Source organism: Chamaea fasciata, unplaced genomic scaffold, assembly GCF_029207755.1.
Source record: "Chamaea fasciata isolate MVZ Bird 193981 ecotype frontalis unplaced genomic scaffold, bChaFas1.0.hap1 SCAF_3, whole genome shotgun sequence".
NCBI classification, from domain to species: domain Eukaryota; kingdom Metazoa; phylum Chordata; class Aves; order Passeriformes; family Sylviidae; genus Chamaea; species Chamaea fasciata.
Window position 1 is genome coordinate 100,076,794 of NW_027094088.1, and position 27,304 is coordinate 100,104,097.

At 37.0% G+C, this 27,304-nt stretch overlaps 1 protein-coding gene across 3 annotated transcripts in view; it reads right to left on the bottom strand.

Moving 5' to 3' along the window:
- The window catches only part of ROCK2 (Rho associated coiled-coil containing protein kinase 2), a 99,469-nt gene that overhangs the window by 38,466 nt on the left and 33,699 nt on the right, over positions 1-27,304 (bottom strand). For all 3 annotated transcript variants that reach the window (XM_066179931.1, XM_066179932.1, XM_066179933.1), the window contains exons 2-5: positions 20,850-20,931; positions 10,349-10,449; positions 4,067-4,204; positions 1,296-1,556 (exon numbers count right to left, since the gene is read on the bottom strand). In XM_066179931.1, the coding sequence (XP_066036028.1) occupies positions 1,296-1,556; positions 4,067-4,204; positions 10,349-10,449; positions 20,850-20,931 (582 nt within the window). The remainder of the gene's footprint in view (positions 1-1,295; positions 1,557-4,066; positions 4,205-10,348; positions 10,450-20,849; positions 20,932-27,304) is intronic.

The window sequence follows — 27,304 nt, forward strand, 5'->3', positions numbered from 1 at the left end:
TCAAAATGATTATTAATATTTTTAAGGACTTAATTAAAATTCAGTCCTTAATTAAGAGACCAAGACTACTTTTGATTTTTTTCCATTAATGTAAATGCTGTCCCCTGAAATACAGGCAAGTAAATCAACCAAATGGAGGTAAATATTGTCTCTGCCTTTAGACTAACAACTACAACATCAACAAAACTGAATAGCGTGAACTTCAATAAAGAGCTGCAATTGGGAAATGATGAAGATAATATATTATCATGTGGAAAAAACCCACCCTAAACAGACAAAGTACTTCTGGATACTGCTGAAGAGATATTAACTTAATGCATTAATGACGCAAATGCAAATTAAATAGATAGCAGAAATTATATCAAGCACTGCCTAAACAATACATAAAAAACCTCAAAACATAAAAGCCAATAAGCTTAAAAGGATCACCCTTGCCAACATTACTACAGAAAACTTTCAAAGATCAGGTAAATCATAATGCACATTCATATACAGTTTTTTGTCTATGTTATAATCTGTTATAGTTTTTCATAGAAAGAATAGTTACAGTTTTTCATAGGACGAGTATATTCTGTAAATTACAGCATAACACTGTCAGGCAAGATCCTAGGAGTGCAAACTACAAAAGGTAGTTTTGTTTTCAAGTTTTTTAATAATATAAAGTATCCTGTTAAAAATATTCTTATACAAACTCAGTAGAAAGCTGTAGTTGGCTGAACATGGCTAAATCTAGAAAATTAAGTAATTTTAATTGACATCTTGGCATCCTGACAAATAACAAACAGATTTTCATCAATATATCACATACCACTGCTGTCATACTGTGACCTCATTTGAATGACCACTAGAGGATGCTATGAGAACAATTAGATACAGGAAAAAAAACACGGAATGTGCCTTGCCTATAAAATAATTTCATTCACAAAAAAATGTCAGCTTATGAACTGTTCCAATGCTATTAACGTTGAAGCTAAGAGTATCTTGCAAGCTTTTCAAACATTTGGCAAAAAAAAAATTTACCTCAGAAATTCATAAATGCACATGCTTTCAAAAATAGCAAAGAGTAAGTTTACATCCTTCTTCCGTGTGAGAGAACAGTTTATAACAGAAAAGGTTACATTATTTAAAGTACACTTATATTTAAAAGTAGGAAACAAGAAACAGCTTTCTAACCAAGGAGATAATTTGATGAATATTCCTTTGGGTATTATACTTCATAAGAAAATAACCTTAGACATGAATGTAATTTAGAATTACAGTTTAACAGATGGTAAATTATTCAGTTGCATACTTACTTCATCCATTTTCATGCAAGTGCCAAAGTCTGCCAGCTTCAGATGCCCATACTTATCTAAAAGCATATTGTCAGGCTTCACATCTCTGTGTATCAAGCCCATGGAGTGAATTGCATCAAGAGCAAGAACAACTTCAGCTGTGTAGAACTTGGCCCATTTCTCAGGCACATCGTAATTGCTCATAAGGTTTACAAGATCTCCACCTGGCATGTATTCCATTACCATGTACAAATATTTGTCATCTTGAAAGGCACAAAATAGCTGCAACATTAAAAAAAAGGAAAGGAAAAACATGCAGTTACTTTTCAGACAGCTAGGGAAAAGAATAAAGCCTTTTATCTTGAAGTTTCATTAAACCTGAGAATATGTTTTCCAGATTATTTTTAATATGCATAAAATATAAATTTTTTTATTAATTATGAGAGTACCTTGAAATTTACTAAACTTCCCTCATTATAATTTTTGAGGAAGTAAAAAATATTTCCTGATTATTTTAATACTATAGGCATATCCATCTCCATGTTTCTTGGCATTAAGAAGTATCACTGAGTCAAAATGCAAAGTATCAAACCACAACAGGGACCATCATGTTCTGATTTGAAAATAGTTCAACAGTGAGCAGCATCTTAGACTGTTTCCAAATTTCCTATATTAAAAATTCCTCATCTCTGTACATGTTTGCAAAGTCACTGCTGACTTTGTCTAAATCACCATATATTGAAATAAGAAATAAAAACAAAATGTTTCTGAAGACAACTATAACACAATAAGAAGAAACTGTCCTTAACAATAAAATACTGGTCTGGTATAAGTTGCAGGGAGCATGTTTCCTATTGGCATGATGGTGAAAGTAAGTTCAATCCCTTTAAAATGTATTTCAGACCTAGACTGCTGAAGTTTTAGAGATTCCACTCGGTGATAAGCAGGTCTGAAAATAGCCCAGTCCAGCAAAAAGCATTCCTATCAAATGTTCAATGACTGTTGTGAAAAAGTCTCTGAAAGTCTAACCTGTTTTCTTAGGGAATGCTTACCTTACCTTGAAAACTAAAGTAATTCACATCTTTAAATTACACACACAAAATTAAAAGACAATTGAAAAATAGGATATGTGGAAAGGACAAAGAATCAGGGAGACTGTTGAGGATGAGGAACCATGAAAGGCAGGTATGTTACTATGGAGATTCGACCTTTAGATTAAAATTACTTGTATTAACTAGTGACTGAAGATCTAGATTAGAAATATATATTTTAATACATATATGTTGCACTGTATTTGTTTGCACAAATGGATAATATATGCAATATATAGTACAATAATGCATTGGATCATTAAAATCCAAATGAAGATTCAAAATAATCTATTTTGTCATAGATTGAGATATTAATACAATAACACCACTATGTCTTTATACAGCACTTTTGTTATTGCCCTCAAGGGATTTCATTTTAAAAAATTAAAATTATCTAGGGCTCTGCTCTTGTTTCATTTGTTTTTCACATTAAAAACTAGACAGAGAGAAGCATTGTGATCTGTCCCAGTTTCTAGATCAGAACAGGACCTACATTTTCTTCAAACCAGCTCAATGTCCTACCCCACTGGACCACATCACCTAAATATATCACACTAATACACTTAATCATAGAAGGCACAATTGCAACTACATTTTAGTTCATTTGCTATTTACAAGTGCATACAAACATTTATATCCTGTGACAGTTTCCTTTGAAAATCCATGTCATGCCTTTCTCATTACTTTCAACTGCATGTGAAAAATAGTTCCTGACAATTACTGTTACTGGAACAAAGAACTAAATTAAAAAATCATCTATTTAAGTATTTCTGCTGAATATAGGGAAGAGCACAGAACATGCTTGAAGAGCAAAACATCTTTGTATATGAGGGAAAGTGTTATGAAAAATACATGGAAAGTTTAAAGCCAGTCTTATTAAATATACAGAAGCATGGCAACACATTTGAGAGCATTAAAATTAATTATTTAAAAGAACTAAGGACCAACAATTTCTCCAAGCACACGCTTTCACTACTGCTTTTGTTAACTTGTGCAATTTACCAGTTACAACAAATGGCAATAATCAGTAGTGATTGTTCCCAAAGGCATAATTCACATTACAGCACTTTGATGACATGAGTCACGAGAGCTGCGAGTGATGGTGTTCAAGATCAGATGAAGAAGTCCATTACTGCATTACTTGGATGTGCTGAGTGCTGATGCTCAGAACTGACCACTACCAGAAGATGGTTTCAAGCAAACCACTGCTGCATCCCTTTGTCTTGCAGGAGACCAGGACTGCACACTCATCCATAATCAAACTGCAGCTGAAAGGAGTGACTATTTAAAGCACTCTTAATACCAATTGCCTGTGAACAACTGAGTGTATCATGAGGAAAGACTGGAAATACCAATCACGTTTGTTTCTACATTCCTATACAGAATTTTTCACGGTTGGAATGATAACTTCCCTTTTATTCCAAATAATTATGTTGGCATTTCAAAAATCTATTTAATTCTGTTTTATGATGCATTTGTAGCAATTAAAATGCAAATTAATCTACTTTTTAACATAGTCAAATAAACAAAACTTAGTGAAATTGCTGTAAAAAAATTTTAAAAGTAAAAACTTGAACCTAAATCTTTATTTGAGTTTCTATGTAAATTCAAAACCAGCTCAAGACTGGGAAGTATTTATGGCATCAGCATCATTACTATTGCTGTTGTTGTTATTATTTTATTTTTACACATCTTCCTTACCTGAACCACCCACGGGCTGTTGGCGAAGGCCATGATATCTCTTTCTTCCCAGAAAAAGGCTGAATCTGATCTCTTGATCATTTCAAATTTACTGAGTAGCTTCATTGCATAAACCTTCTGTGTCATTTTATGGCGAACCTGTTGGTTGAGAAAGAAGAGAATCAACCTTTTTAAAATGCCTTGTTAAAAACCTGAGTACAAGCATAGTATGTTTCTGCTATGTGCAAACTGCTTTCTGGGATGTGATGCCTCCAGGTTTTCATACACCAAATTTTCTACACAGTAAGGATTTGAGAACTTCCAAACCTAAAAAGAAAAGTTTAACAGCTGCTAAAAAAACCCTACCATAGCAGGAAATAAAGTCTACTTTTATTTTCTTATTCTGAACACTGTCTAGCCATTGAATTCATTCATGTTAGAAACTGGGCAAGCAGTCTGCTTCAGCCTCTGCCAATTTTTATTATCCACCAAAACATGATTGCTCCTATTTATTTTCCTAAAAGGTTCTTAAATCCATTTTAAATGGTGCCAAATTAATACAATAAATCTTGTTGGCAAACTGGAATTAAAGCTTTTATTACAAAATATGAAAACATTTTTGAAAACATCATCTGAATACAGACAAGAGACCAAATCCTTAAATTGTACACTGCAGTCATTACTCAGTTAATTAATCATGAGACATCCTATTTTATGTAAAAACTATTAAAGGAACAGGTTTTTAACATTCTTGAGTGTTTCTTACAGATATCAAAGTGAGAAGTATTCAGCTGTAAGAAGTCTGAGTCATCAGGACCTTAAGTTTCTGTGTATTTTTTCCTGTTAAAATAAAAAATGCAGTGGACTAGTTTGTGAAATTGATCCATGAAAATTGTGAAATACACCAGAAACTGAAGTTATGATTTTCTGGTGCATCTAAAACCTCTCACATCTAGTAAATAAAGCAGATCTCCTAACTTCTTCGTTTTGCACAATATCTGAGTTTAACTATGTCACTTGAAAGAATGTTTAGTAGGCTTTTCTGAACAGCTGTAGATGCAGGTCCATGACATCTGCAGAGCAAAGCTTCAGAGAGGCTCTCAGGTCTACAGATCTGAGAGCATCAGTCTCTTGCTCCTAAGCAGCTGTAAAAATTAATATTGCTGAAGGAATAGAAGAAGCACCAGGTGGAAAGGGTAATACTGGACAAAGCAAGAACATGGACAGAAAGAGGATCATTTAAGGAGCTGCTGTTCTTGAAATTGGGGCTTTTTGCCTTCAAGATATAGGTGCAAAGGTTTTATTATTAGTATCTTGCATAGTTTAACACTAACAAACAACATCCTCTACAGTTAGATCAAAAAACCTCCAACCTAACACCAGAACAGAAATACGGTATCTATGGGCATTAACAACTCTATAAGGATATTTTAGGGCATTAACTAGTCAGTTAGTGACGGTGTCCTAAAACAGCATTTTGAAAACTAACTTCTTCCCGCTTACCAATCCCACAAGGGATTATTTACAAAGACTTGGTGGTACACCACAAACTATACTCCCCTGAGTATAGCTTTTGTAATCCTGCCCAAAACCAGAAGAAACACAAAGACCAGAAACCTCAAAAAGATATTGTTTAATTGAAGATGCATTTTCTGTGAAACTTCACATTGAAGCTCCACAATGCATTTAGTAGTTTACAAGTCCTAAAGTTGTTGTGTACTCTTGCCTACATGCAGTTGGAGTAGCTGCCTACATGCACAGAAACAACTGTCTCCCATGACTTGGAGAAAAAAATTCTTCAAAGTCAGCACAGCCTGAATGGAGAGGCAAAGTAAAGACAGGTGGGGGGCCCAAAATCAGTCTGTACACATCTCTAAATAGTGCCGGTGGGTTGTTGTCTAAATGATTTCTTCAGAAAATTTCAAGATAGGCTCTTTCTCTGCACAAAACCAAAGCAATAACAAGTATACTGGCACACCCAGAGACTGAATGTGTCTTGGCACACCTTGCAGGTGAGCAGACCTACCGCTGACATTCCTCCTTTTATCAGCACCACGGCCCCTGGAGACAGCCTTTTGAGCTGCTAGTCACTGTGCTCTTTACTCAGAGCTATATTTGTACATACACAGATTGGCTCATACAGCAGATTATTCATGTATTAAACTGTCACGATGTTTCAATTTCTTCCAACTGTTAAAATGAACTGCCAAATTTAAACTGTAGCTCACCAGAGTAACTCTCAAAATAGGTAGGAAAATCCCTTCATGCCATTAGCACTGAGTAACATGCCCTTGTTTAACTCATGAAAATGCATTAAGAAAAAAGAATTTCACTCTACTGTGCTTCAACAATCTAATACTTTCAATAAACAAAATGCATCCATAATTTCCCCAGCATTCATATGGGAAGACAATCTGTAGGCAAAGAAAATGACACATTCATTTGAAGTTATCAGATTTAGTACACAGTATTGGTAATGGTACCAATAGTCTCTTTTATGATTTTGAAAAAAATGGCTATCCTAGAATGGAGTTTTGAAATGAACTCTTAAGGCTTGAAGTAATTACAGGTATCCTAAAATACTTAATAAAGCCATAAGAAATGACTACAGATAGGGTATCAAAGTTCACGTCCTGACAGATTTTCAGGTAATAAAACATGACTGCTTTATCTGCTTTACTTCAGAACTGTACATCAGCAGTGGATGGGGAATTAAACCTAATAAACAAAGCACTTAATGAAGAAAAATAAACCAGCATCTGTTTACACAGGCCATGACAACAACTGGTTTGCAACACTAAGAAATCAGACAGTAAAGACTGTCACCCAGACCATCCTGTAGCACCTAAACACAAGGAAGTGTTAACTTTGCTTTAGTTTTCTCTTCCAGCACACAAGCAGGTCAGTCTGCTGTGTCACTGCAACATTACAATCCTTCGTGGTTAGACCTGGGAGAAGGAACTAGGGATAAATTTGAAATCAAGATGATTTTCCACAAGTGAAAACAAACAAGAGGAACTCAGGATGTGCTTTCATAAATAACTGTTTCTGCATAAACCAGAAATAACCTATTAAGCACCATAATTCAATTTTACTGTCTGCCCTAGACACCAGTCACTTTTATTGACGGCACTGCGTAAGAGAAGAAGTGATCTGGCAGCTGGCAATCATTTTCACTTTCCCCATCCCAACAGACCCAGCAAAACCAGAGACCAGAGCACAAGTGTGGCGTTTAATACTTCTGGATTTATAAGGAAATTGTTTCTCCACCACAGTCAGATGCTCAGACCAGAGTCATCTGATCTCTCTTTAACTGGACTATTTCTTAAATTTTTTTGCAGGGGAGAAGAAGATGAAAAATCAAGCCTTTAAAAAAAAAAATCTAACTGTAAGACACAACATTAGAGAATGTGTTTTACTTTCTTGACAGAATCTGGAAAACTGATTGCTTCATATCACTTCTTAAGCAAGAAAACGCTATACTGGAGCAGAAGACTAAGGGAAAACATAATGAAAGAGGTCATAGCTGACTATTTTATGCTGCAAACATTACAAGCCAAAAACTGAGCATACTAATGTAATCATCAGAAACATAAAATAAATATTTGTGATACAATTCTTATGCACAATAACACATACTGATAACACAACATTCCTTATTTTAATTCATGTACTAAATCATGTTTTATTTATGGTTCTTTTTGTATTTAATCCCCACTGAAGCAAATTTCTATTTTGATCACAGAAAGTGTTGCAAAATTTTCCCATTACCACAAATCCATCAACTGCAACAGTGGTGTTAACATTTTGAATGGAGTAGAAATAGATAGCACTTAGTTCAATAGTTTAAACTTGTACCATACCTTGTGAGGCAAAAAATGGAGGTATGTATATCCACATCACCAGCTAATATTAGTTCAGATCTGCAGCTGTATTTACTAGCCCACTGCTTTTCAACTGTAAGACTGCATTACATGATGATTTCTACTTGTATTTTTACTCTCCAGAAAAAGTGTTCTCTTAAATTGACGTGAAATACAGAAGAGCTCTATATGAACACACAGAAGTTTCTTTCTAATACCAAGGATTCTTGCTTTTTTGAAGGGCTTATTAAAGATGTTAAAAAACCCCACCCTGACAGCAATGCAATCCAAACCCCATCATTGTATGACCAGGTTACTAGGCATTTTGTCATTACATTTTAATGGTCAGGCAAATGAAAAATAAAGTGTGTCTTCATATCCCTCAAAGTGCCCAACTGCCGTGTGTACACTATGAAAAATCATCTCTTCTTAAAAATTAAAATTGTGTATGACATGGTGAATTAATGAACAAATCAGGACCTTCTATTTGAAATGAAATATTAAAAAGAAAACTAATTTAGAAAAACCTTTCTGTTCTCAAGAAATACACATATGAAAACAATGTATTTTCATTCTTGAAGCACATCAAAAATACAATTCTCTTGGGTACTTCCAGAAAATATATGAGTGTGGCATCTAAAAAGGCACATAACTTCTGTTATTGAGACTTGCTCTTTTTCATCTCCTATCCCCTCAACAAATGGACAAGAAACTCTGCTCCTTACAACTTGATTTTTCACTGACTTCACAAGCCAGTGTGTAAGGAGTGTCTTTACTCACTGCTCCATGTGGATTAATTTAAAGATACAAATGTCTAATAGAAGACTTTTAAATAAACCCTTTGATATGACTGTCATTGAAAAGACATGGAGTAGACTGCCTTCTTTCCAACACTCTGCAGTAGCCCCTTCACAAGAAAGCAAAGTTCTGCTTAAGGTTTTGGTTTTGTTTTTAATTTCTTGCCTACAAGGATATAAAATCATGAAAATACACAAAATAATTGTTTAAAGTCTTGCTAGGAAATGAGGATTTTTGAAACTACTCCACTCCATACTTCATTCACTTTTCTGGACAAAAAACAAGTGTAAATTACCCTGAGAGAAATAAGGAACAGGGTGCTACATTCTCATGTTACTAGACTTGGATGAAGTTGTCTTAAAAAAATGACATAGATGAATAAAAACTGCTGATTAGATGTTGCTATCTCCCACACTAATCACATCTAAATTTGCAAATTACCCATGAGTCATGCAAATAATATTAGGCTAGTCAGAGGGGTTTTCCTCCAGTTCCAACAAATTTCAGCCGCACTAATATGGAAAATACAAAGAATTTTATAAATGGATCATATATTTATTGTAATTATACACCGTGTACTTCCTATAAGCCCTTCACAGCTTAGACCTTACCACATTCCTCAACAAAACTCCAACACATCTTTATATTTTCCAAAATGGTTATACATTACAAGACAATATGATTTTCCCAGGTTCTTAGCCCAAAATTACCACAGAGCAGTAAAAAGCCAGTTCCAGGTCAAAAAGTACGAGCAAAAGAGTAATTATTGTTACCTCATGGTAACAAGGTAACAAGCTTCAATTGCAGCAAATTAGCTGCTCCCCTTTCCATTGACTTGCTTCACAACTCTCTTCCTCTAAAAAATACACAGAAAATCACCATGGATCAGCTGGTGCACAGTTACCTGTTAGCTCATGATAACTTGTCCCTAATGTTTGCATTCTAGATTCTATCTGGCACTTACATCCATGCTTATTTCAAAACTGGCATATCAATCCATCTTCTACATATGTTCACTTTTTTGTGCCACTTACCAGACAGTAGGACTTAAAAGTCCTGGAAAAATCAAAATTAAATGAAAATCAGACTACATGTGATACACCACGTTACTTTTTGTAGTTTGATTACCTTTTTTTAATAACAGAATTTCTCTGCAATAGAAATTTTAAAAGTAATCTCATACATACTTTAGATATTACATTGCATACAATGTCAAGGGGACAATGTTAAGAAAAGAATCTTTTAAAAATCCTGTGAGTCATGTCACTTAAAATACAATGCAAGCATCACAACTGTAGGAACACAACAACAATCTTCTGTCACAGTGTTCATCTGCTTTTTGTAGAAGGTTTCAGATATTATTATACAGTGATACTTGTGGCCAAAAAGATTTAGAATTGCCATGAACTGCCTTTTTGATTTTGATCAAAGGATAGAAAACATTCCGGAGTTCTTCCCTTCCTAACCATCATATTTTAAAATCAGATTTACTGTTTACTATGAAAAGAAACAATCTCTGAGAACAGTGAAAATTACACTTGTTCTTTTGAAGAATGGATTTTTAAATATAAAATATGAAGATTGAGGAAGGTTTTGGCTAAAGCTGTTAATCTGTTTAAACATTACATAATTACATTCTTACCAGCTGCACTTCTCCAAAAGCCCCTCTTCCAATCACCTTAACAACATCATAGTCTTCAGCTTTCATTTGCAAAGCTCGGATTTTTTCCACAATCTTCTCATCTAAAATGAATAAAATAGAAGTTGTGATAATGCATGTATTAACAGAACACAGAATTTCAGCTATTCATTTAGAGTAAAATTTTGCTATTTTTATTTAAATGTTTAGAGCCTTCTTGGTAATTCTTGAAATCTGTAGTCACTATTAATATCCCCTTTCGTTATTCTTTGGAACCCATTAACCCTCTACCTTTAGCTGTAACAACTAAATATCTTTCATGTTTTGCTGACTCTTATTTCACACCTCTAATAATCACTCACAAGCTTATGGGAAGACTCTGGTAATGAAGATAGCCAGAGATGCTTATCTGGAATTTTCAATCATTCTTGGCTACCCGCTGCACTCCCAGGATCCAGTGACACTCCACTGATAATGCTGAGGTGGAGTACGTGGTACACAAAGAGTACTGCAGGTGCAACCTGCTCCTACACACCTGGAGGGTTCAACAGCATTCACATGGCAAGGAATGTGACTCGGTAACCTTCATGTACAACTGCAGATCACACAAATATCTGGCACATCCACGAAACATTGATTCAAGTTTACACATGTGTATGGAACTGCTGGCCATCTCAAAGTGCTTTTTTGGTGTCCACCACATGTGTAGTTCTACACTTCTGAAAATGATGTCTACAACGCTCTGTTCAGCATTCTGCAGATAAGCACTGCCTGTCAGTACGTGTCTTATCAGCAGTTGTGGAATCCGTAAAAGGGAAAATAGTGTAATTCTGATCTCTGACAAGTTCTAAAACCACACAAGGTCCTAGACTCTTTAATTTTGTATAAAAAGCATGCTATGAATGCATTCCTGGATAAATACATTTTAAAAATATATTATTATTACAAGGACAAAAGATAATGGAATCAGTGAATGGAATCCATAATACTGGAGTTAATCTGAGGCATGACAAGCCCCTACACACACTTAGAGGAAGAACAAAACAAAGCAAAACAGGTGGCTGGAGCAAGAAATCTACCAGGGAAGAGCATGAAATTGTACGAAAAGCCGTGGATGCTTATATTCAGAGAGGGGTTGAGGTTTATATTGTGAGATCCCCGTTTAGGGTCAAATACCATGGAATTTTATCCCTAGAAAGGCATTAAAGAGGATCTCAGATCTGAATACAGGGGAGAAAAGGATCAGAAATACAGTTAATCCAGTATGACATTAAAGATGACATGGTCTAAGGGAGTTAATGATAAGAACATCTAGTAAATAGCTTAACCATTCCTACATATTCATGAAGAGCAGCTTGGCAGGCTACAAGCAATCCAGGAGATGCCTGACCATCAGGAACACTTCTTTTCTTCCAAACAAGCAATAAGCCAATCAGGGAGGCACTCTGATTTATTACTCAAAAACAAGAATGAACTGGCTCAGGAAGACAAAGTCTGTGGCAGACTTGGCAGAATCAACTGTGAGATGGTGGAATTTAAGACTCGAACAGACCTGAAGAAGGAAAATAGCAGACCTTGGACTTCAGGAGAACAGACTATGGCTCATTTGGAAAACTCCCTGGCAGGATCCTGTGAAAAGCTGCTGTGAAGGGCAGAGAAGTGGGCTGATCTTCAAAGATGACATGTTCATAGCACAAGAACAGTCTGTTCTAGTTAGCTAGAAATCGAGGAGGAATGGCAAGGAGCCAATCTGCCTAAATGGGCAACCTCTGCCTCAACTCAACCACAAAAGGTAAAGGTTTGGAACATGGAAGCTGAGTTGGGTTACCCAGAAGGAATCTCCCAAACAAGAAAAGATGGATCTGGGAAAGCCGAGCTCAGCTGGAACTGAAACTAGCCAGGATTATTAAGGTAAACAAGAGACTCTACAAATACACTGGAAATAAAAGAAAGAACGAGGCAAATATTCTCCCACTGCTCTCAGGTGGGAGGTGATCTAGTACCAGGGATGTGGAGAAGATCACGGCAGTCAATGCCTTTTTTTTCTTCACTTCACTCTCAAGCCCTGCTCAGAGGCATCCCAGCTCTTTGAAGCCAAGAGCAGAGTGTGGGGCAACACAGTATCACAGTAGAGGAAGTTACCAGTTAAAGACCAGTGAAGCAAACTTGGCATAAACCAGGTCTTGAGACAATACAGGATGCATTCAAGTGTGCTGAAAGAAACAGTCAAGACCATTACCAGGCTGTTCTCTATCACCTTTGAAAGCTCATGGCAACTTGGGAAGGTGATGACTGCTGAAGTGCAAATGTCATGTCCATGTTCTAAAAGGGCAACAAGGAGGCTACAGGGTAGAACAGCAGCCTGACCACACTGCCCAAAGATGATCATGGAGCAAAATCTTCCAGGAATCTACTTCCAAGCACATGATGCACATGGAAGGACAAGAACAGCCAGAATGGATCTAAAAAGGACGAACTGTGTTTGACTAATCTGATTTCCTTCAATGATGAAATGTCTGTCTTGGTGGATGAAGGGAAAGCATTACAATTCCTTGACTGTAGCATGACTTCCAACACAGCATCTCAAAGTATCTTTGTTGCCAAATCAGGCTGATATGGATTGCATAGAGGAATTACCAGGTGAGTGGGAAAGTTGCTGGAGTCCCATCCAGTGGTTTTAAGTTCAGAGCGGATAGACTGGAGGGCAGGGTGGCTTCTATGAGTAACCCAGACAGATGAGTAATGAGCAGACAGGAAGTTCACAGTTCAACAGCAAGTGCAGAGTTCGGTAGCTGGGATGGAACAGCACCACACAAAAGAATAGGATGCACTCGTCATCTAGAAAGCACCATAAGAAAGAGGACCTGACAGCCCTGATGGACAATAAGTCAAGCAGAGAAGATGAGCAGCCTGCCTTTGCACTGACTATGTGCAAGTATGTGTTGGTGAATGCACAGCCAGTAGGGTGAGGGAAGTAGATTTCCTCCCCTATCTGTCATTGGTGAAACCATCTATTATGGAATACTATGACTACCTTTGGGGTCCTTGGTGCACAAAAAATACCAAACATTCCCTAGCTTCATGGAAGACAACCAAGATGCTCACGTGATGCTCAAGAGAAGCTGAGAGAACTGAAATTGTTCAGGTTAGGGATGGATAAATGGTTGGCCTCAACAAAAGCTGAAATGAGGTTTTACCTCTGAGGGGTAAAAAGTGAAAGGACAAGAGACATGAGACAAGATGAAATACCAGAACTCCTATATAGTAAGAAAAGCATAGCAAGAACTGGGCAAAGGTGCAGACTGTCAAGTGGAGTTGAAAAACCTCCATCTTTGGAAATCCTCAAAATTCAACTGCACAAGAACCTGAACAATCTGATATAACATCAAAACTGGTTTGACTTTGAGCAGAGTTGGACCACGTGGCCTCCAGAGATCCCTCCTAACCTGTGAAACACAAAAGTGCAACTCTAAGTTTCTTCTTCTGAGGAAAAGACTGGATGTGACAGGGAAGGGGAGAGATTATTGTTACAATGGGGGAATGATCTGCTAGTAAAGTTGCAAGGACAGAGGCAATTAAAATCTCCAAAAGTAAAGAAATGTGCTACATTCAGTGTACTAATAAGACCAAAGTAATTCAGTGTGTCAACAGGAAGAGGAGTTAAGAGAATTGTGATGTTGTTTGTATACTGAATGATGAGAATCTAGACTGAAAGCATAGGAAAGCAACTGAGCCCACACCAAGTTTATTATTTTTGTTAATAATATGACTTAATTTTGCAGATTGTGAAGGGAATGCTGTGTTTGGAAGTTAACTGCAGATTAAACCCTGGCACTAGACAAGGAGGATAAATACAAATTCACAGGAAGCAGCAGTAGAGAAAGAGTATCAGCAAACTTCAAGTCACAGAGAATGTGCAGTTACATGTCTGAATACCATGTTCCATCTCATGAGACATGGGAATGACGAGTTATTTTAAAATGTTTCTGACATGTTTCAATGTTTTCAAATATGTGAAATGAGCAGGGATCTAAACACACTGAAAAGTAGTGTGTAGTTTTAAGCAGCTCAGTTTCTGAGAAGAAACTCACAGGAATACTTCTGTAGAAGGTAGAAACTATCAACAAAGTTACTACAGCTCCAGTCAAACTCTTCAAGCATTAAATAATGCAAACAAGCAATGAAAAACCCAAAGACATATGAAACAACTGAGGAGTTACTAGTTTTATCATCCCTATGAAATGCTGAGAATGGAGAAATCCTACTTGCTTTGATAAAAGATAGAATAGAATAGAACAGACTTAGAATAGCCCTTTCAGCTCAAAGGGACCCACAGTGACCATCACTGCAATTGTCTGACTATTTCAGGGCTGACCAACAGTTAAATGCTGTTAAATGCCTCTTAAACACACACAAGCTCGGGACATTGATTGCCTCTCAAGGAAGCCTGTTCCACTGTCTGACCACTCTCTGTAAAGAAATGCTTCATGATGTCCTGTCTGAATCTCCCCTGGTGCAGCTTTGGACCATTCCTATATATCCTGTCACTGCATCCCAGGAAGAAGAGCTCAGCCCCTCTCTCTCCACTTTCCCCCTCTTTAAAGAGCAATGAGGTCACTCCTCCTAATTCCTTTAACTAAAATTTAATAATCTCAGTTAATTCCACAGAGGGATGCAAGGTATCAGTTACACAGATGGATTGTCTGTTTCGGCATAAAATCTGACAGATATGAAACAGATAATCAATGCATGGAACTAACCTGTAATAAAAAACTGGGATGCAAGAAGGCAAGCTTAGATTAACCCTGAAGCCACATCATAATTGCAACATACTGGATCGTAAGATTTAGTTCATGTATCACATAACCTGATCTAATTCAGGGTGAAGGAGACCTTTCCAACAGCAGCCTTCTTAAAGTGGTCTGAATTTTCAGATTTCACACAGATGAGTTTGAAAATTTTGGTATCTGTATGTACATGTCTCATGAATTTGCAACAGCACAAAGCCCAGCAGAAGAAAAATGTTATGTTTAAAGGAAGGCATTAGATGGACTCCTCAGCTGCAGGATGCAATGGAATCTTGTAGAAATACTGTGACATTTGAGTGAAAGTCCTAAAACATGAGAATACCATCACCTCTGACTCAGTTTTCTTCTTTAACACAGGAAGGAACAGGAATGCTAGATAAAAAGAGTCTTTAAAGACAGTTTTTGATTTACTATTTGAAAATGGCACTATAGCTTTTAAACAAATGAAGTTTCCCTTTCTGAAAGGGCAGAGTGTTTAGATCAGTCACTGACAGCAAGAATGTGGCCGAAGGTTGCAAATGCTTGTGAAAATGGAAAAAATACCTTTCTAGGAGAGTAAAGGGGGATGGGGAGGAAGGAAAAACCCAAACTTTTCTACCTTTTAGGGTTAAAAAAAAGTTCATATGCAGGCTATTTTCTTTAAAAAAAAAAAAAAAGAATGTGTATCAAGCAGTTCTGGGGAGTGTATATATGATTAATAAAATTGCAAGGGAGTGCAATTTTACCCCACAGATCAGACAAAGTCAGTCAATGAGTGCTGCTATGGAGTACATTAAGTCAAAAGTTGCTGCCCTAGGCAGAAGTCCAGCCAGAAGTTAAACTGAAGTACAGCCAGGAAGTGCTGCAATCCCACAGCTGAACAAAACCAAACAGAGTGCATAACAGAACAACTGAAGTAATTAGGGGTGCATCCATAGTGTCTGGTCAAAGGTGTGTGAAGAAGAAGCTGCTGTTGGAGACCTTGCAGAATCAGGAGGAATTAGAGGGCACAGCTCCAGACAGGGTAATGCTTCCTCCCTCAGAGAAATAAAAGGGGAACATGAGAAGTATGTTCTCTTGCATAGATGGAAAAGAGCAGAACACAGGGAAACAGAAAGCAGCAGCCCTCTGGCTTACAGAGAACACATCCCTAATGTAATGAAAATAAGCCTGATGGCAGGCTGAATTGCTTTGTATCTACCAAGTACCCAAAAGGGAATGTGGTTAATGACACTGACATATAACTTGTTTATACATTTAAGACATTCTGTCTTACACACTGTGGCTTCCACGCTCTGCTTGGGAAAGTTGGTTATTTGATACCTCTCCCATCCCTACTCCTACCAGAACAATATCATTAAGAATGGAACTGGAGCCCAACCTGCTGAGGCGACTGTGAAGACCTGGCAGGGAGCTGCCTTAGAGAAGCCAAGAGAAAACCAGAGGAGCAATTAGCTCCTTAACTCAGTGGAAGTTCTATAGTGCACTAAATTTCTAAGATTCTTGTTGGCATCTGACATTTCATGAGTGCTGCTGACAGGAAGCCCAAAGCACACAGAGCTGCAGCCCTGGAAAGGCACTCACACCACACCAGATAACACGTTCTTTTGGTAACCACATGGCTGGCCAGGATTCAGCAACTTCAAATGACATAACAAAATGCAAGGGAAGGAACCAGAACTGTTGATTTTGCAAGAAATTAATCTTAACAGATACATCTTCCAAGTAAGCAGTGTCTGCTTGGAGAGGAAAATGGCCAAAGGAACTTTTCAGGGAGTTTATCACCAGAAAAACTGGTGCACAGGTGCCACATCTCTACAGAATTCTGTTCTACTGCAAATACATGCACTCTAGAGTGCAATACTGCACTCTACAAGTCTGCCAACCTACATAACATCAGCGAATCATTTTAATGACACTAGTTTCCAATTCTTGAGTGATGCTGAATAACGTATAGATAATCACTGATCCATTTAGGGAGTTAAGACTTCTGGGTTGTACCAGACCTATTGATGGCACCACTCTCTGTGCTGGTGTTTGGATTTACTCAAACTCCATTTTTCCTGCCCTTCTATTCATGATGATAAGATTATAAATAATTAAATGTTTTCAACTATTTTTTCAACTAGTTTTCAACTATTGCTTAAACCTGTTATTTAACTATTTAAGATTACGTTGCATCTGAATGGGAGACCACGAAAAAAGGCACAAACCACTAAGATGTGATTCAACACTTGGCGAATCTCACGTGGCAGAAAAATTGACTTGGAATAATTTACTCAACCTATTGTCTTTGCCTGGATGACAGAAGAGGAAAAGACCGAGAAAGATTTGCTACACCAAGCCCATGCTGAAAAACTCAGCTTTCTTTTCTAAAATAAGCAAATTAGTTTCTGCTCTCAGAGGACTATGAGATTCCTCTCATTGTTTTGGGAATTAAATATTGCATTACATTTTTCTATTCCATGAATACTCTAAAAAACAAAGCAATTTAAATCAGAATCCCAACAGTTGATTAAAGCAACAGAAAAGGAAAGAAAAGACTGAAAAGGAATGGTTGTATTATATGAGATTTTTAATGTGCCTCTTCTAACAAACACAGGCTCCCCTTTGGTTCAATACCTTAGAGAAAGTGGTAAGGAATCAGAATAGTAAGGCAAAGTAGGCAATTAAAGAATTTTTTTCATATTAAACAAGTGAAGAGGCTGCTTCTGTGAAGTGGTCACAGAAAAAGAATACACCAAACTCCTATGGTATGGACAATTAATAAATTGCCTTTGTGAAATAGTTGAAACATTTGAGTTTCAGCTCGCAATTATGAGTTGAGCTGAACATAAATTAATGCCTCAGCTGAAGTGCAAGCTATTATATTTTTAAATTAAAATAAGCTATTAATAAAACATTAACCTGAATAGTAATGACTTGATGTAGGTTGGAAGTAGGGTATATGCAAACCCCTGGGGATGTGGTGGGGGAAAAAAAATTCCTTTCTCAAAGTGTTACTGTGGAAGAATTAAATGATTAAACTGACTGAAAGTGTGATGATTATTTAGTGCTCTCCACAATTTCTGTGGACTTGTGTAATATGGATGAAAACAACAGCAGTGACTCTGCTTTAGCTGCCTTACTGTGCAGCACAGTGTAAGTCACAGGAGCCCCTGCCACCTCTCCATGCTTGCCTCAGGAAGCCTTAGGGAGGGATGCAGGCTCCAGGCCCCCAGCACAGACTGCTCAGCAGAGTTTGTCAGAACCTTTTGACAGCAGTTCTCAGCTGGGCATTTGCGACAGTTCTTCAGATGCTGAGAAAAATCACAAGAGACAAGAACTCACTGTTCCTTACCCTAAGAAAGCAACAACTTACAGTTCCATAAATTCTCAATATAGTTCCCAACTTTTCTTCCAAGCCCAAGGTGGCAAGAGGTTTCAGCAACCACGTGCCACACTCTTTCCAGTGAAACTTGCTACCCTCAGAACAGTTTACAAGAAGACCTGAGCTATGAGTTTAGCAATTTTAAAATGCATAAAATGGCCATGTCAACAAAAACCCAATTGTTGTCCTGTTTTTTCCTGTACCTGAGTGGCTCATTTTGTGCTAGCACAAGTATCAGTGAAGTGAAGTGAAATGAAAATCAGAAACTGGTCTTTGCTTTTCTTTTGCCTGACTAGTTTTAATAAAAAGAAAAATGAACCACCCAACTCTATGCATTAATTCTGCTCAGTTCCCTTTTATGGTGTATATAACAAACCATACAACCACCTGTGTCAGGAAAGACTTTGAAATTAATCACGGTGGCAGGATTGATTCTTTCTTTTGCAATATCAGAATATTACCAGCCTCAAATGGTTACAAAATTCTCATTTCACAATTTATTTTTTTCCCAAAGTGTAAATCCCAGAAGATATGCAGCACTGTTTTTATGCTCTCCCAGTCAGTACAGAAACGGGAGAGAAGTTACATGTGTGATTCCTAAGAAAGCTACACTGTCACATGATATGTTGGCCAAATTAGTCAGGTGTTGGCCTTTTAAAGTTCAACAGGTAAGAATGAAGTGCACCCTTGAAAACTCTTTATGAATTACTGTGATTTTATTTGCAACACATCTCAAAATTCTTTTAACTAGTATCTAGCCATTTCAATTGTATACTGTCAGCTGATGTAACAACAAAAAGGGAGTAATAAAATTGTGAACAAAAGTATATTTCAATGCTTCTGACATTACTGGTAGCCTCTAGGTCACATAAGATACTTAAAAATATTTACTATAACAATGAGAGAGAACCTAGAAGAGGAGAAGGAGCAACAGCCTTCGAAAAAAGGGAGGCAGAAGCTAGAATGTTCAGGGGCAGAAAACAAACAAGGAAACAAACAAAAACCAACCAATCAAATAACAAACAAAACCCCAGCCTGTTCCTGAGGTTAAATTGTTTTCCCACAGCTACTATTTCTAATAGTCAAAAGACACTGGTCTTCTGATCAGAGAGAGGCTTCTAATTTTATTCTACTGCAAAACTAGTAATTTAAAAGCAAATATGACCAGCTCATAGAAGTTGCTGATAAATGTTATTTATGTCATTTTCATAGGGCTTTCCCCTCACTTTACACATATAATGCTTAGTTGCAAATAACAAAGATACTTAAAATGCTGTTACAGACTCTTTCTTTCATAAATATCTGCTTGAATTCCTTTGAACTCAAACTGAAAATAATCCCAAGGTATGCCTCTATGTCCTAATCTGCTCTTTCTTATTTACTGCATTTTAAGTGATTTCTCCAAATGAGACTTTACTGGCAACTGTAAAAGCTGTATGTCCATCTATGGGGCTCTGCTAAACCTCATGGAGAAGCCCTGAATTCCAAAAAACTCACCACAAATTACTACACCAGCCACTTTTTAAGTGAGGAGAGTGAGTGGATATTCGAAGGAGTCCCAGGGCAACAGAGAGCAGACACATACAGCTCTTACCAGTAATGAATTTAAAAGAAGTTGCTGATAAGACTGCATCGGCAGTAACCTAACCTCAACCTATGCAACAGAGAAGTTTTTTCTAAAAAACATGTATCTCAAAAAAAGCTCACTACAAAGCACAGTTATTCCAAGAAGGCTTACTCACTGCAAATTACATTTTAAAACAAATAATCTGCTACTTTTACAAGAAAAAAGATTTTGCTTATATACACAAATAGAGAACACTTCAAAACCACAAAATACAGCTACTCTGATGAAGAATCATTTGCTTAATAAACTCCTAGATCCTGTCTACAATTAATTTGGGGAGAATCACAACCACTTATGCAAAGATTCAAAAATGAACCAACAGATTTTAAGGTACAAGAATTTAGTTTTAAAAACCCACAGAAGGCTTCTCTGTTAAATACAACTATATAAACAATGTTGACATTCAGTGTAATGAATTCCTGAAGAATAATAACTAAGATATACTTAGTAAGTTATGTAGTTACACATACGTAAGATAAGAAAATAACATTAAAGGATTTTTCCAACTGTATTTAGGAAAATGAAAATCTGGTATTTTCACAATGTAACAACTCCCTAAAATGAAATTTCTCTCTATAATAAATGGTCCTCCAAAGCTTTCTGAAACTCAGAGTTATGAAAGTTAATAGAATAACCATGGGCAATGCATCACTGACCACTCAACTTCTTATGATTGAGATCACAACAATGTAAGTTGTTTAAGGGCTACTTGCAACTTACATCTATTTAAAAAATTATCAATGTTCTTGTTCTTCCTCAGCGCTGGATAATCCAGATCAAGGACCAAAGAATTCAAGCCATCCTGAAAAAAAAAAAAAAAAAAAAGTTAATTGAGTTCTAAAGTCTTAATTAACAACTTTCCTAAAATTGCTGCACTGAGACTGATTATATATTATTCAAGCATGCATTGCATTCCTAGCAGGCAAATCAAACAAGCTCTCAAGTATGTTTATAAACCAGCAGAGGAGCCAACATACACTGACTGGCTCCAAGTTCTATAAACAGTACAGCTATATTACCAAAGATTAGTGGCACTGGGACTTAAACTGGAGTAGTAGTTTTAATCTTAATCAGTAAGTAATCTTACTCATTAAACACTGATTTAAGACACTGAGTTCAGTCAATCCATTTTTCTTACTTCTGTTACATTTTTCCTGCAAAGATGTTATGTTTGTATATCCATTTTATAGCTTTGATCAAAGTCTCTCTATCATCCCATTTTGGACATTCAAAAACCAACCACATATTTTTCTTGGAAGCAAGATGTGATCTAAACTTAAGAAAACAATTCACCACGTAATTCAGGCTCACAAGACTAGAATACCTTTTCTAAGTGACTCAACAGAAGATGAGCCAGGACTCCACATGCCGTTCTGCTACCCATTATCAATGCCTCAGCAGAAAACAATTGAGACTCTTAAAATGGCAAGGGATGAGATCACCATAACTAAACTAAAAATAGTATTTTAAATGCCTGTTACAAGACTTTATTCAATTCCACCTTTCTGCAACCTGGAAAAACTTTAGAAAATTACTCTTCAAACCTTTCCAGTTACACAGGGACAAATAAAACTAAGAATTATTTTGAGATACTAAGAGGAGTTGGAGACACCAATCATTGTCAGCAGCTCCAGTGTTCAGCCTGAACTGGCAGCTTTATTCATTGCCCTAAGAACAAAATCCTGAGACTGCTTTTTCAGGTTTTTGAGCCTTGACAGGGCATCACAGAGATTTAAGTCAGAGACCACATCATGTTTATTAATAGGCAGCCAACAGAACTAGATAGCTTTTCAGTCTTCTTAATAACTGAGATTATAGCTAACAACCTGCTGATTTAATAGTTTTTATTAATACATCTGGGAAGGTATAATTTATTGCAAATATTACTAAAATTATTATATTCATTTTAATAACATATCTGGAGAGATTCAAAGGCAAAGCCTAAGAGTATAAAATATATTTTGAATGCCACTTTGTCCTAAATAAGCTCATACAAAAATAAGACCGCCTCATCTGTGGCAATATCATTTTACACCACAAAACACATTAATGGTTAAGACCATTTTCAAAATGAAGAGAATTTATTGATTGATTGATTGATTGATTATCTCCTAACAAATGAAAGTGTCTTGTGAAGTGTCACAGAGCTGCTGACGGAAGTATGGGTTAGACAGATGATTAAAAGCTGGTTGAAAGGCTCGGCCCAGAAGACTGATCAGTGGCACAAAGTCCACTCGGAGCCAGTCACCAGCAGTGTACCCCTGCACTGGCACTTCTCTGGTGAGAGAAGGATTTCACAAAGGTCAGTGAGGGGAAAAGCCAAGTCTTGCTGCTGGAGAGGAAAAACCCCAGGTACCAGGAATTGGCTGTGGACTGCAAGCAGGAAAGCAGCTTTGCAAAGAAACACCTGAGGGTTCTGGTGAACAACATCTGCACTGATGAAGTCCCACCTGGAGTGCAGTGTCCACTCCTGGTCTCCCAAACCATCACAGGCAGGGATCTACTGGAGTGAAACCAGCAAAGAGCTGGTAAGATTAAGGCACTGATGCATTTCTCCAAGGAGAAGAGGCTCAAAGAGCTGTGACTCTGCAGCCTGAGAGGAGAAGACTCAGGGCAGGGGAGTTCATCAGTTTCTGTAAGTACCTGACGGTAGGGACTGAAGAAAAAGGCACTGCTCATTGACAGGACAAGAGACAATGGAAATATGATAAACCACACAAAATTCTATTTGAACACCACACTTCTTTCCTGTGAGAATGGTTAAGTTCTGGAAAAAAATTGCCCACAGCAGCTGTGGAGTCTCCACCAGTGGAGATATTCAAATACTGACAGGACATGGTCCTGGGCAACCTACTTTGGTTGACCCTGCAGTGAGCAGGGTGTTAGACTAGACAATATCAAGAGGTCCTTGCTGACCTCAAACATTTTGTGACACTCACAATATTTCCACTGCTGCACCAAAAAAAGGTGGAATTTTACTCTTGACTCTATGTAACCTTAACTGTTATGACAGTCTTACACATCAAGTTTTAGAACTTCCTACCAGAAAGAAGCATAAGACTATAAATAAGCAAACAGAAAGTCAGTCAAGAAGGCACAGTAGTTGCTTTAATAACAGTAAATTTAGGAATTATTTCAGCCTTGGCCATAACAATTGCTGCGAGACACATTAAGGAGAAAGGAGTGATGCACCAGGACAACATACTCATCTCTACGAACGAGAGAAGACTTACTACCTATTCCTAATTTACGTGACACTTTTACAGAAGATACAGTAAAACCAAAGTAACAAAGTTGTTATATACTTATGGATTACTCACTACATGAATTGCACAGGTAATGCCCAATAATCCAGACAAATCCAACAGAAAGTACTAATTTAAGATGACTTCCTGCAGAATAGCATAATAGAATCCATACTGCTCTCGATTTAGCAAACAGCACTTTCAAAAAAGGATATCTTATTCTGCAGCACAGTGTATCTGCAGAAATATGGATCCTCACCCTGTCACATGTAGAGATGGACCATGCTGAATGCCCTGATGGGAACATCTGGGCCACCTTCTAGGATTTTACCTAGCTCAGTGAAGTATCAATTCCAATTAGATGGCAGTCTACATTGAACTCCAACATGCTTCTTTCACTGCTACTGGGAAAATACTCTCATGATCACTAACAACTGGGTAGACATTTTAAGGGAGATGCAAAAGCAGTCTGTGCTAACAAAAATCAGCAAGGCATATTTTTGTTCTTCCACTTTTGAAGGGGAACAGAGGTGAGGTCACCTGATGTCTTTTCATGTGAAAATATTCTAGTGGTTGACCAAGAAACCCATATATAGTGTACTTGACTTCTATCTTACACAAAACATCATGGGAAATAAAAATTATCACCAACAAAAATTTTAGTGACGTTGGATTAGAAGGTTCAAATCAATCATAAGTTCCAATTTAAGCTGAACTGTATATTATCATTTCAGATGTCACTTTTTTCCTCTGTGTCTTTCTGATTCCATGGCTTTTTTGTGGTCTGTACAAACTGAGAATCACATTTGCAGTTAATTTTTAATTAGCTCTTTTTGCCTCTTTTTCATGGGCTCCAGGTAAAAATTTTCACAAGCAGTTATTAATGAAATTAAATTGGAGAACAGCACAACTGACTGTTTTAGCTCTTTGGAAGTGTTCCTAACTCTAGAACACAGCCAGATACAGCTGGTGTCAAAGAGAAGTGATCAGTATCATCATCACAAAGAACAGAAAGTGTGCCAAATCTGTTTTAGCCCTGTGAACAAATCTCATCATCATACTCTTTCAAAGACAAGATTTTAAACTTTTAAACAAAATTTCAATGTAAGAGATTTCAAGTTCATATCAACATGTAATTTATGAAAAACCTGTTTTGAACACTAGCATTTTGCCAAAAGTTGTTTCCTTAAAGCTTTACATTTTCATTGAAAGACCTAGTTCATACCACTTAGCAGTAAAATTCACTACAATTAAGAAGCTGGGTCAAAAAATTACGCAGTAAAACAGACAGTTTGGATTGAAGAGAAGTAATCCAGGAAATGACGTCTCCTCTGTCTAGGCCTCACAGATAAGTCACTTCAACCAGGAAATGTGCTATTAAAGGGATTTCCCTGCTCACTTCCACTTTCTGCTCTTACAAAAGACTCCAAGCTAACAGGCCAAAAATAGCAGCTTCCAAGCAAATGCAACACTGGCAAACATAGATCTGCCCTCATCAAAAGCCTTTTGCTGATGGCAAACATGCTGAAATGGTTTCCAAGAGAAAAGACCAAACTTGATAAATTTTGCAACACCCTTCTATTACAGAGAGTAGGAGGACAGAGGAGCAGAGTTTATGGCCACTCTGACAGCAGTCACCCTTTGTGGGCAACATGTAGCTTGGCTTTCCCAGCAAGCAGTTTGCACTGTTTACCAACCTGAATGAACCAAAGAAAAAAACAGGCAAGAAAAATTCATGAAATACGGAAAGTAAATGTTTATATTCCTCTCTGACAGAAGGGTCAGTAATAAGGAAAAATACTAGTAGCTTCTCAATAATGAGTTTAATATTAATTCCAGGCAATCCCACAGAAGCCCTCACCAAATGAAACCATTCTGTGTTGATAAGAGTTTCTGACATTAAAGTAACCGTCTGAACTTGTCTAACATGGATATGTGCATGTAAACTCCACTGGCTGTCGAAAGCAGCTTTGGCTATTTTGATTGATTCCTCACTTTCATGATGTGAAAAAAATAAAACACCAGGCCAAACAGTGGATAATTGAACAGAAAAGGTATCAGTTAGTTCAGAAAATAATTTGTAATCCTGAAATAAACATAAAAAGCCTGATCTAGTGAAAGATGCCCCTACCCACAGACAAGAGGTTGGAATAGATTTTCTTTTAGGGTTCCCTTCCAACCTACACCCCTGAGATCCTATGAAAATTTTAATAAACCATTATTTATCTGAAAACCAAAACAATATTCCTTTCCTCTTCCAAATCATCAAATAAAATTGAATATAATATGCTGCAGTAAAAAGGAAGGATAGGAAAGTCTTGTAACATCACATTGCATTTTTTCTAACTGGGCCTAAATGCTTTTAAAGGCAGAACTTCCCAAATCTACAAACACAGGAAGTGAGCATCTAATGGGTCTTCCCCAGGACTAAGGACTCCCCAGGATTCCCCCAGGACTCCACCATGTTCTTCCACATGCCAGTGGGACCCTAAAATAATTCTGGTCTTTCCTGAGCAATTACTTCTTTCCATAGCATGGAAGCTACGTTTGTGTGCCAGGTAAACAGCTCAGTAAGAGCATACAGTAAGAAAAACAACTGAAAGGTGATATGCAAGGCAAATACAGCCTTTTCCCAAGCCTGTCCTGCTCAGTGATCTCTAGGATATGTTGCAATTCACTTTTCTCTTATTTAAGCATTAGTAATCAGTATCTGAAGGATTAATCTGGGCCATGATAATGCAGCCAACATTTACTGCTGGGAGGTCTTGCTATTCTAGTTCTTTAACAGTTTTACATTAATTAACAGATTTTTTTTAACAGTATTGAGTATGTACAGTTTAGAAACCTAAAAGCAGCTACAGTCCACAAATGAGTATGTAAATACTTAACAACAGGCTTACAGTCTGATTTCTGTACATGACGGTAAACAAATACTGAAATGGTTTTAATGTTGTCTACTATCAAATACAGGCAAATTTTTCTTCATCATACAAGCAATACTCCTCAAGACATGTCCTCGTATGTGCTGCATCTTATGTGCATATTTTAATAGTTTTATATATTTTCCCTGCTATTTCAAAGGCACAGTGTGAAAGTGTAATGATTATGAGAGGATGGTAACAGCCCAAAACCAGCTTCCTCCTAAATACTTACAAAACTATAATGACAAAATTGTTCAAAATGCATCAAGATGGATGTTAAAGAACACCACTATAGAACAGTAAAAGCATATAAATAATGATCGGGAAGGCAAAAAGGGTATAATGAGTTCTAGTTTACAAGAGACAAGAGAAAATAATGGAAGATACTTTATAGTAAGAATGATCAAAAAAAAAATCCAACAGGAGTTACAAAAAACAAGAAATGCACAGAAGGTTTAAGTTTTCTATGCTTTCTGGGCTAAGAATGAAAACAAATCCTAAAGAAAATCATTATGTACATGAAGAAATGTGCTGAGGACAGCAAGATCCACTGAAATTCACTCTCAGTATTTAAGGAGACTGTCCTAATCAATCTACATTGAAAACTCAGGAGAACAGGACAGGTCAGCAGGACTGAACAGGGTAAATCAAAGCACTCCCATTAAAAGGCACAGGGTTTTCCAAACTACAGATCAGAATATTTGGCAATGGGGCATTAGAACAAGACATTTATCATCTTGCACACAAAGCAGATTAACATGTAAGATCCAGGGTTTAAGGGTTTTTGTATTCTTCTCAAAGATAAAACAGTGCCATATAAAAGATTTCTGGCAGATTATAGGGAGTAATCAATAAAGCAAAGCATCTAAACATAGAAATAAAAGGCAAGACTCACCATTCACATTAGCAAAGTAAAAAAAATATGGTATAGGAAATCATGGAGAAAAGGTCCAAAAAATCATAATTAGGAATTTGGTAATCATCAGGACTTGGAAAAGTGTGTCAAAAA